Below are 12,395 nucleotides of genomic sequence, written 5' to 3' on the forward strand. Positions count from 1 at the left end.
TGGTTATCTCATGTTAATCGAGGAAGGAGGAGAAGCTTCTAAATGACACTGATCAAATTGTGTTCATGGCTCTATGAATGCAATTTCTTCTGGTAATGCTCATAGAGGAACTTGCAGTGGAAATGTAGATTGTACTGAACCTGTATGGAGGGATAGATGATGAATGAATAGGAAGATTTTCTCATTGTAATTCTCATTTCCAAGCTTAGAGTGCCCTATAAAGGTTGAACTGAAATAAGTAACAACTTACATGCAGGTTGGGTCGAGCGGTCGAGAGATGCGAGGCTGTAGAGCTTTCCTGTGCCCAAGTGAGAAACTTCTGTGTTCCAGCGAGATACTGGTGTGCCGACCAGAGTTGAGAAAATGGCATTGTTGTACCAGGTGCTAACAATGGCCTTGTTTCCGATGACGACCAGTCCAAAGCTGGGGTTACCAGAGGTTATGTTGAAGAGGTCACGCTCCTTCTTGATACCTGTGCCATCGAGATTACAAGACATGATGCCACTTGAAGTGGTGGCCTCCACCCAGTACAGCTTCCTGTGGGGAGAAATCACTATATGAATATGGTCTTTCACAGTATAACTTCCTGCGGGGAGAAATCATTATATCAATATTTCAAGTTACATCTTCCTTTGGGAGAAATCAATGCATTTAAAATTGTCCTTTATGGTTTCAGCTTCCTTTGAGGAGAAAACATGATATTTGTCTACTATTTCAATCGGTAACAGCAATTCCATCTGTACCGGAACTGGACTGGTTGGATTGCCAAAGACAATTGGTTAGAGCTTCCGTCTAGAGTTCTGTCGGTCCCGGGTTCGAACTCTAGTCTGGCTGTGCATTTTTCTTTCCCCTGTAACTAATTTGGTGCCCAACAAAATATACCCAAAACAAGATGGTTTAGGGTCTCAAGTGTCTTTAGGGTCAGAGAGTTTGTTTATATGGAGGGAGGAATGTAGCGGAACTGGACTGGGTCGATCGCCAGAGACCAGGTAACTCAATTGGTTTGAGCGTCTGTTTAAGAGTCTGGAGGGTCACAGGTTCGAACCCTGGTCTGGCCCTGCATTTCTCCTTCTCCTGTTACACATCTAGAGTTCAGAGATCCCCGGATGCAGGATTCCTGGTCTTGCTCCTTTGCATTTCCCTCTCCTTTTACAGGGATGCTGTAATCTTCTTATCCTAGATTTAATCCCATCCTTCTAATAGTATTTACATATTCAGGAAAGTTTTCTCCAAATATCCACTTACCTAAATACCATACTGAGTGCCAGTTGATTTGACCAGTAAACACCTTTGTTGACCACCACCTCTCGCCCTTTCCCGTTAAGCCTGGTCCGTTCAATTCGGCCATTCCACTGGTCAGCCCAGTACAGGTATCTGTAAATAGAACAAATTATAGCATAAACATAGTTATTAGCCAATGAATTGACAAGTCTGGGATCACAGGTTCGATCCCCAGTGGAAGCACACTCACTTACTCTCTTTCTGTTTCACAAGTATATGAAAGTTTATTATAGCCCAAAGTTACCAGTATTTTTCGCAAGCTGTTTACCTTTCGCCATTTTTCGCCCCCATAAAAAAGGCAAATTTCTCCTTACAGCCAAAATTAAGACAAAACATAATACATTTAGTCACTATATAAACACAAAAGTTTGACAGGGCAAATGTATAAAGGTACAATCAAGCATTTCCAAACATAAAACAAAGGTTAATTTATTAGCTCATGAACTACAGGTATTTCTAAACATGAGAGAATCAATAATAAATGTTTATGAGCCCATGAATGTATGCTCTGTTAAAGTTAAAATGAGACAAACCCATGAGAAAATAGGTTTCTGTAAGTAAATAACAAAGTTTCATGTTTATGAACCCTAAGCCTGATGATGAACACTCGTACATATATGCTCTGGTAATGGTACAATGCGACAAACCCATGAAACAACAGGTTTCTGTAAGTGAATAACAAATGTTCATGAGCTGATGAACACTTATATGCTCTGGTAAAGGTAAAATGCGTCAAACCCATGAAAAACAGGTTTCTGTAAGTAAATAACAAATGTTCATGAGCCGATAAATAGAGGTTACACAACGAGTGGTTGTTGAATATGGTATTTATTTCACTCGAGTTAGTTAATTTTCAAAAGTTACAAAAGACATGAGCTTTAGCGAGTGTCTTTCTGTAACTTTTAAAAATAAACAAACGAGAGTGAAAAAAATCCCATACTCAACAACCACGAGTCGTGTGATCTGTTTCTACCACAATCTCATGATCAGTCGGAAATAACATACACACGAGTATTTGTTGACAAGGCTGGCATAGTGATATGACCCATATGTAAAAAGTCACTCATTAATATTCAAAAACAACTTCTTTTTTACGAATTCAATAATTGTCAAAATTAATGTTTCGACAGCAACTTCATGAAAAAATATAATAGATGAACGACTTTAAATATTGTGAGTAGCCGTATTTCACTGATTTATATAAATTAACCACGGACTATATGCGCGTAAGCATATCGTACGAAGTCTGCCTCCCGCTAAGTGACGAACTTATCGCTGTCAATGTCCAAAACCATAGGCCTACGTTTCTTCTTGACGGTTCTATGGTTGACGTTTATAGTGAAAGTTCAGCCATAGTCAGGCCGTCCAAATATCGATAACGGGACGTTGGGAGAACGAAATATTTTCCGACACTGTGACAGATCTTAATTTGTTTTGGTTTCACGACCTGGACTTGCGACGGTGTGACGTCGAAACGATACCGATCGTTTGTAGCAATTATGCCTGAAACTAACGATCAAATCTTTAAGTATCATCTTCTTTTAATATTGCCTTAATAACCCCCTTTTCCGCATAACCTCACAAAGTCACCAACATTTGTCGGATGTTGATAGCAGACGACGTAAACAAAACAGCATGTGGCAAAAAGCAAGTGGAAAAAGTCGTCCCGGTCAAAGTTCATCTTCTCGACCAATCAAAACTCTTGCAGGTCATATATCACGTGTGGTATATAACTCATATTTATCTAACAGTCTGCGTGTTTATAAAATGATCTGAGAGTGGAATAACACAGCGTATTGTGGTAGAAACACATATATGCTATGGTAAAGGTAAAATGTGACAAACCCTTGTAAAAACAAGTTTCTGTAAGTAAATAAAAAAAACAGTTTATTGATCAGCTTTAAGAACCTATAGATATGTGTCGTAGATAAAACAAATCTTCTACTGGGTCCAAAACATAGAAAGGACAAAAATATTTCATTTGGAACCATCAGGATCAGTTACATAATACAAAACAAGATACAAAATGTATGTGCCGTTTCTATTGGAAACAAACATAGCAGTCCCCAAGTGGATTACTGATGGGTCTGAAATAATGGATTGTCACAGAACGAAAGCACTGGGATGCTGTACTGAATGGGTTTGACATTTCAGGACTGTACAATTATTTCGAGCAACTTCAATCTATAGCGATTAGTTTTGAGAACAATAGCATATATCAAACACGTAAACTCATTTTTCTGAGAATGCAAGAACATACACAAATCATATTTCATTCTTTAAATGATGAGAATCGCTGTAACGGCTTCGTTGACGAACCCTACATTTAGTTCGGAGGAACCTGAAAGCAGATGTCTATAATAACACGGAGCTTTAATTGAGAAAATGGTGTGCACTCTCTGGAAATTTTAAGTGCGTTTGAATTGGAAACATTTCAGCTTTACTCTGGATGATGTGACAGGCTTCAGTTATTCACAGTTTCACCGTCCCTGAAGGACTGTCGGTGAATATGCATAGCGATATTTATTGGTTCTATTACAGTACTCATGCAGAAATATTGAACTAAATGTTTATATTTTCCTTATTTTTTTTAAGTGTCAATTCCGATCGACGAATCCTTCACGAATGATGACCCAAGTAGTAGAGTACCGCAGGCACTTTACACACAGTGCTTGAGAACCAAGTTATTTATTTTCACAAAAAATCCATTTGCATGTTGTTGCCAAAAGAATACAAGAGAAAAACATGTTTTATAGTTATCCATAATTTAGGGAACTACACACAAGGCATGGTTGGGTCAATCGTTTACTGGGTCCCAAGGGAGTCAAGTACAGCGTGACTATACTGGTATAGTTCTCACATGTAGAGGATATCAATACGGAGTGCAAATAATGGAAGTTACATACGTACGGCACATACTGGAAGAACTGGCTACAAATGTGTTTTTCTTTCTAATTTCATTGAAAATCTTTAAACTTTTAAACTCTGAATACATTTACCAAGAAAAGAAAACATTTTTTGTTAATAAAAAGCCAAACTGCTATCATGAGACGTACCATCCTCAGGAAAACCGAAAAGTGGTCTCTTTAATTAACCAACTCACTCACCCCTAGAGTCACAATTGAACCTTACCAAATGAAAGACTGGCCAAGTCCACTTTAGATATGTAGGGGTAAATGATCAGTTGATGTATGCAGTCTCTACATACAGGTTCAGTTGGCAATTAGATCACTATAATATATCAAGAACGTTAATTAGTGCAGGCCTCTTAACACAGCGGTGGTCTCTTCATGACAGTGGTCATTATAAGCAGGTTTTACTGCATATACCAAAAAGGAATTTAAGGTTTCAAATCTGTGCATTTCATCATTAATCTTTTCACCCCTATCTAACTTTAGTAGATTCTACCATGCATTGATATTGATGAGTCCATTATGGTCTACAGTGGTGAAAGGGTTAAGGACTCCCATACCACTGCCAAAATCTGTAACTAAGTATAGGAAACTGTCTTTTCTGGCTTGAATACAGCTTTATGGGAAATGATGAAAATGAATAAAATATGATCCCATAGAAAATCTGAATGTAAAACTTCTGCGTTGCTAGACCACGATTCGAATGACCGTCTTCAGATTGGTAAACTATCCCTCTAACCGATAAAGGTACCAGTACCTGCTCTACAGAAGTGTCTAAAGACTGAACTGTGCTACAGTCATATCCAAATAGAAGTTTAGGGGAGACTAAACTTTATATATATATGAAAAACCACAGTGCAGTGGGAAAGGGATCCTTAACCCTTTTAACCACTGTAAACCATAATGGACTCATCCAGATCAATGCATGGTAGAGTCTACTAAAATTACATAGGGGTGAAAGGGTGAACTTACTCACACAAAACCCCTAAAAAAGACATGACATTAAGATTGGTTTGGTTTGTTTGTATTTTACGTTCTATTATTACAGGTATGTTCATTTAAGGACATGCCACTAGTTTTGGTGGTGGAGGAAATATAGCTGGAGTTTCCAGAGAAAAACCACTGACCTACGACCATTACCTATAGCGACTGCTCCACATAGGTCTCGAACCCGTGACCCAGCGGTCGAGGGCTATTGGTAGCAGAATGTCAAAGCGCTGGCCTTAACCACTTGGCCAGCACGGCTGCAACCTGACGTTAGCTACACCACATTGGCACTGGGGACCAGCATGTGAAGACCTGTGACCATGTTCACTACAGAAAACCTGGTCTCGATATGGCTGTGTGGATGACTAACTGCGTGATATATCCTTTCCAACACACATTGCAGTCCATTAGACACAGAATCAATGGCCGCTGGCATCGTTTCACGCTGGATGACCATTGCGGATCAGTGACAGTAAATACAAGTTTAATTCTATCATTTATTTCCAACCTATCCGCCCCATGTCCTCAAACAGTCTCAGACTGACGGTTAATTTCACCGCTATTTTTACGCTTAATTTTCAATAAAGAGCCAATTCTTTAGGCCTGGTTTACTAAACGTAGGTCCTGTCAATAATGTCTGCATGTGTTATTTATGAAAACAGCAAGAAAATACTGGACTACAGGGAAAAGAAATGGGATTACAGGATTGGTACGGTACTTGACCGGTCTGATTTTGGTAGAGTTAATTGACAGCATGTCCGGAGGCTACAGAAGGTTGATTTATATATGACCCTGTTAAGGCCCGTTTCTATAGGTCATAAACTGTATATATATGGACGAAGTCGGGCCAGATTAATGTGACCTCATGGTACTGTACTGGGAGAGAAGCCATTGTTATGCTGTGCTGTTGCCACCAGGATTTCATGTCAAGCTAAGATCAGTTACGTTAATACGCGTAAGATAAGATGATGAAATCTGGCCTCCCACTGAACCGAATTTACAAACTGGTGACGTTTGTTCTGAAACCTTACAAATGTCACAGCCAGCTTCTGTTTTACACAGAATGGAAATTAAAGACAAAAACAAATAGTTCATTTAACTGTTGCTTTTAGATTGTTTGTCTGTTGGGTTTTTTTCAGCTTCACAATCCAATGTTTCCTAACGATTAATGGTGGTAGCAATTGATTATTTCCGACTGTGAAGGAATGGCTGTGATATCGTGACTCCGTGGCACTTTGGCGGGGAAAATATTGTTAACGAATTTGCAGGAAATCTCCAGAATACTGGAGCAATTTTCTCAACATGTGCTTACTGCTAGTGCCAATTTCAAGTCAATGACATTCATTATTTTCAAACGTGTAATGTAATGACCAAGATTTCGATGTTAGCAGTTCGGGCCAAATTGTTACCCGTTGGAGCTGCCAATATGGCCCCAGTGTATACGTATCGGACAAGGCAGCGGCGACATAGTTAAAGATCCTGACAACAAGCTCAAAGTCCCATCATCATCATCATCATCATCATGCACTGTCGTCATTTTCAATATTGAATCATGTTTGATACAATGTTCTCGTCACAAATCCAATTTCACAACAACTTTTTGAGATTCGGACAAGTGGTGTTCTACAAAATAATCGCCATGTTATCCAATCAGTTTAGGTCTTCCTTAAATTTGTTTGCTCTTAAGGTACTGAAGGATAATGCTAACATTTAGAAATTATCCAATTCTTCAGCTCAAATTGCTTTTTGATTTCATTTAACAAGATAACTTGGTCGGAAAGAAAAACGATGAAAGTGATAGCGATCAATCCCTTCAGTGTTACATTTAATACCGCCATTGCTCGGTGCATCTCAGCGCATCCGAGATGAGCATTAGCCATAACAGCCTATCTTAAATCAAATGCTAAGCTGTCCTTTTGCGATCAGGAAATTTTAACATTGGAAAACTGTTAACGCACGCAATTGCTAAATTAACCCAATAGTACTGTGACAATCTTTTGTGTAATACTTTTGGTTTCTTTCTTTTCAATTTTAAGACATTCTTATTCTGATGAGTTTTTGTAAAATAATTTCAGTTTCTTTTTTTTTTCATTCAAACATTTTTATATTAAGCTTCATAATTCTGCTATATTACACACAATTACTGAACTGACCCTATAACATTCTGACAAGGATTTGTATAATAATTTCAATTTTCTTCTTTTTTAATTAACATATTCTTATTCTGATGAGTTTTTGTACATAATTTCGATTTCTTTCATTTCAATTTTAAGACATTCTTATTCAGATGAATTTTGTGTAATGAATTCTTTTTTTTTTCATTTTGATATTAAGCTTCATAATATTAATTCTGCAATACTAATATAAGATGTACTTCCCCACTTGGCCATGCATGTCTTAAAAGCATGATCAACAGTGTCTAAATTAGCCTTGATGCTGGCGGTTACAGGTTTGCATCCTTGTGCCAGGGGAGATAACTCAAAGCACTTAATCCATGAAAACTCAAAAGGATCATCAATGTTTGTAACAAGAAAGGAAAAATGCATAGTCAGATCGGGATTCAAACCCAGGACCTCAATACTCTAAGACACTAACTCTCTTAAACCAATTGAGCTACCTGGTTGCCAGTAATTAATCTTACCAATTCCTGTTCCGCTACATGTTAAATGTTAGGTAAAACAAAAAACTATAAGACTCTTTCATGTCCAGGGGTGTAGAATAGAGAAATTACAACTGAGGGGTTTTTCAAATTTGGTTAAAACTGAGGCTTTGATGAGGGTTAAAAATCCTGAGGGTGCAATTTCCCTGTCCTTGTAACACCCTTGAGCATTAAATAGTATTTTTCTCTCATTCAAACTACCAGAATAAGCTCAGAAACCAAGAAAATGTGTTGGGACTACTCTGGCTACCATTTTTAAAATATCAACTTGTCCCCTGAGCTTTTTTGACGGAAACGGATCTGTCAGCGAGATTAAGCATACCATGTATTTGCAAACACAGTTGGTGCAGAAAAAATTGTCTCATCTTTCTTACGCGTACAGTGAATATATATCGTAAAACGTTTTAATTTCATTACATCGCCTTTTCCGCATTGCGGCATCAGAATTTGTGATGTCACGTCATTGTTGAGCCATTGTTAGGTCACTTCACGTGAAATGGGGTGTAATAGGTAGAAATTTCATACACGTACCCCTTTCTGACTCTGGACAGCTTTATCTTACACACGAGGAAACGAAAGAGATGCATAGATCATCGTAATATACGTACATCTTGTCTGGATACAAGTTCAAGGAACTGAAAATGGCTGTCAGAAGAGTAATTCAAAAGGTAACAGTTTGACATAGTGTAGTGCGGGTTGTTATACAGAGTGACCTATATTTTAAAGGCAATTCCCTTCTGTTACCATGGCATCCATAGTAAACCCTATCCAAAATTTGTTCTCGTTGAATATATACATGCAGTGCCTCTGAGTAATTTAAATGGATAAATATTGACATATTTTTTATTAAATGAAATCTACAGATATTTAACTTTGGAAAAATGCATGGTTTAAGTTGATTTTAATATGTGATGGCAGATTTAGTGTGAATAGTGTACCTGCTTCCACCGGGATCGAACCAGGCTACGAATAGGTCTTAGCTACATTGTAGAAGGTAACTGTTACTGAACAATTAAAATCTGGCACACTGGTCTAACATATTGGGACCTGACTACTGACAGACATCACATGAAGCCTTGTAGGAACAGTCATGACGGTCCCTGATCATGAGGTTCATTCAAAATAATAATTTCTAAAGGACAATTTTTGTCCATGTTTTTTTTTATTTTTCAAAACAGCTCATTAGCGACTGTACAGCTGTAGGCTCTATACTGGCAGTATGGACTTTTATATAAGCCATATAATTCAGCCTGCACGACTTCTTCTGGAGCCTGACAAAGCTGTCCTGAGCAGAACCGGAGTCGGCATGTAGACAATTATAAAAGAACAAACAAGACGTCAAACTAAGCACTGTTTACAGTGTACGTTATCTCTAGTCATGTTGTAATTTGTTAAGCTCCCTTTTGACATTTTCCAAAACAAAATCGAAAAGAAAAAGATATCCATTGCATGTGTAACAGGAGAAACAGAAATGCAATGACCAGACCAGGGTTTCAAACCCAGGACCCTCCAAACTCTAGACGGACACTCTACCAATTAAGCTAGCTACCTGGTCGCCGCCGATCAACCCACTGTCCATGAGTTCCGCTATATTCCTCCATCCTTTTTGTAAGTCTTAGCCCCAAAACATAGAACTATTCATAACTCAGGTTTGGATATATTTCCCCCCTGCTATAAGCATTCAGCCAGTGCTTGAAACAAGGGTTGGAAAGCTCGCCAACTTGGTAACAGGAGAAAGAGAAATGCAATGGCCAGACCGGGGTTCGAACCTGGGACCCTCCTAACTCTATAGACAGACGCTCTACCAATTGAGCTACCAGGTCGCCAACAATCGACCCAGTCCAGCTCCACTACACAAGCAAAAGCAAAATACAGTATTGATAAAGTGGAATTTTCACATAAGAAATGTTAGTGTTTTGACCCTTTAAACTCATTCACCCCTGATGACACATTTGAACTCTTCCAATTCAAAGGTTGGAATAGTTCGTTATGAAATTTCAGGGGTGAATGAGTTAAACTGGTAGAAATAGAGCAACAGGTAAAGTCTACAAAGGCCATCTCGATCGTACAGAGTTTAACGCTTACACATCGTAGAAATTGTACAGGTAGTCCCTGAGAGAATAATCACAAGATTTTAAATATTAATATGACTATATTTATCTTTATGCACAATATTCCAACCCCCACACCTGTATAATGGTCCAATATACATGTATACATAATTAGATTATCCCAGCTCACACCTGTATAATGGTTTGATTTACATGTATAAATAATTAAATCATTTCTCCCAAGAGTGACATAAACTACCCTTCATCACACACACCTGTACCCAATAAACCCAACGTCAGTGTCATACAAAATTACGTTTCTAACGGAACCTATTGACAACACTTCCTGATGTTTCTGCCATACCTGGGAGTGATCAGAAACAGGGCTGTTATTATCACAAAAGCGTGAAACATCAATCAAACCCGTCAACCCGAGACAGCGGGTGCCGACAAGGACCAACAACATGAAATCTGTCTCTTTATGCTCAGATCCTCTCCGTACAAAAACACCATTAGAATTTTATCACCTATGATCGATTCATTACTATACAATAAATTTCTTCTTTTTGCGTTTAGGATACAAATTGAAATGAATTATGCATAATTAATGATGAGGGGTGGATCAATACAGTAGGCCTGGCCTAAAGGACTATTTGACTCTAAATGGAATTGGTGGCCGTTATGACTCACGGGTGTGTAATCAACTGTAAGAGAGTATTAAACAGTAGGATAGGGTTCTCTACTGGTAATGGTGTGTGGGGGGAGGGGGGGGGAATGGAGAGAAAGGGTTAGTACGTGGCAATCAGGAAGGGAAGACTTGAGATGGTTATCTTCTGGTAATGGTGTGGGGGGGGGGGGGGGGGGGGGGGGGGGGGGGCTGGAGAGAAAGGATTAGTAGGAGTGATCAGGAAGAGAAGACAGAAAAGGAGGGATAAGGAACGGATGATCAGGAGGAGGCAAGAGAAGAACAATGAAGGGTTCTCTACTGGTGATGTTGTGGGGAGCGCTACTTATTAATAAGGGGGGACTAGGAGGGGGTCAGGGAGGGAAGACAGGAGAGGAGAGATTAAGGAGCGGAAGATCAGGAAGGGAAGACAAGAGAAGCAGGACAAAGAAGGGGTAATTGGAAGATTGGTGAGTATGGACTAGGAGGGGTTGATATTGGAGGAAGGACACAAAAGGAAAAGAGGGAGGGACTAGGAAGGATGGATCACTGGACTGGAGATGAGGGACAAAGAGGGGATGACATTGGAGGGACAGAGATGGAATTATAAGGAGAAGGTGAATAGGGAGGAAGGAACAAGGCAGGGATGATCGGGGAACTGGAGACAGCTTGTCAGAGAGAAATTTAGAAACACGCTGTAGAGAAGCATGCTGATGTAAAAACTTTCACAAGATGTACTGATATGTTGACATGTATTTGATATATGGAAATTTAAAGTGTGTAAATGCTAGCTATGATGTGTATCCGTCCATAAAAAAAATATCAAGACTGAACTCAGAAGGAAATACAATATGAAGACTTTAAGTACATTTTTAGCGAAGACACAAAAAATATTGACGTTCATGGAACTGATTTGTTTTATATATATAGATGCAGACACCACTTTCGACTCATTTTATCTACAAGATGTCATCATATTTCAAATTTGCATTGATCAATAAGGCTATCAAAAGGTTTTTTTTTAAATAAAATGGGGGGGGGGGGGGTTGCAATACGACATGGCAAGAGGAAGCAAATGATTAGCTATAACACTTAACTTTGACTGTCGGCTTACCCTAATTGAAATTCATTGGCCATGAAGAAAATTCAATTTATTCCTTGATTTCTTCTGGCAGCCATTATTTGACCTGGCTGACCAAGCGTTTAATCATGACAAGATGCTAGTCAAGCATTTAATCATAACAAGATGCTAATCTTAACTCATTCACCCCTGAAGATACATTTGGACTCTTCCAATTCCAAGGTTGAAGTAGTTCATTCTGAAATTTCAGGGGTGAAGTCATGAGTTAACAGATAGAGGAGAGTTGAGGTCATGCCCTAAATATAGTTAAGGTCATGCTATAGTTAAGGTCATGACCTTAAATGGTCTGAAGTCTAACAACCAAAGTTTTTCTGGGTTTTTTTATACAACAAAATGATTACAAAACCAAACGGAAAAACAAATTAAAACATTGCTAAATATTCTAAAAACAAATATGTCTAAAACATCCAGAATCTGTTTTTGAATTGTTCAAGGCCGTTTGCATCTCCCATATTTTGCACAATTAGCAAGATTTCATGACACAATCCATTATTGCTGATGTAGTGTTTTAATGAGAGCGAAGATAAGGTCACAGTTGATTAGTGTCGGGATTCGAGAGGACTCAGAGCCGATTTTATCACCCATATTCTAACACATAACTTGACACAATCCAACACTAGTCGCCATGTAATCTTGTTACTATGGAGACTCTTTTATGTTGCCAACGACAACACAAACCATCTGTCTGAAGTTCTTGAGA

The 12,395-nt window shown here is 38.7% G+C and overlaps 1 protein-coding gene across 1 annotated transcript in view; it reads right to left on the minus strand.

The window, feature by feature from the left end:
- Positions 1-12,395, minus strand: part of LOC110453384 (low-density lipoprotein receptor-related protein 2-like) — a 172,361-nt gene that overhangs the window by 47,346 nt on the left and 112,620 nt on the right. Inside the window, exons 5-6 of the mRNA XM_021502306.1 lie at positions 1,246-1,374; positions 251-537 (exon numbers count right to left, since the gene is read on the minus strand). Coding sequence (XP_021357981.1) covers positions 251-537; positions 1,246-1,374 — 416 coding nt within the window. The remainder of the gene's footprint in view (positions 1-250; positions 538-1,245; positions 1,375-12,395) is intronic.

Source organism: Mizuhopecten yessoensis, unplaced genomic scaffold (assembly GCF_002113885.1).
Source record: "Mizuhopecten yessoensis strain PY_sf001 unplaced genomic scaffold, ASM211388v2 scaffold7283, whole genome shotgun sequence".
NCBI classification, from domain to species: Eukaryota; Metazoa; Mollusca; class Bivalvia; order Pectinida; family Pectinidae; genus Mizuhopecten; species Mizuhopecten yessoensis.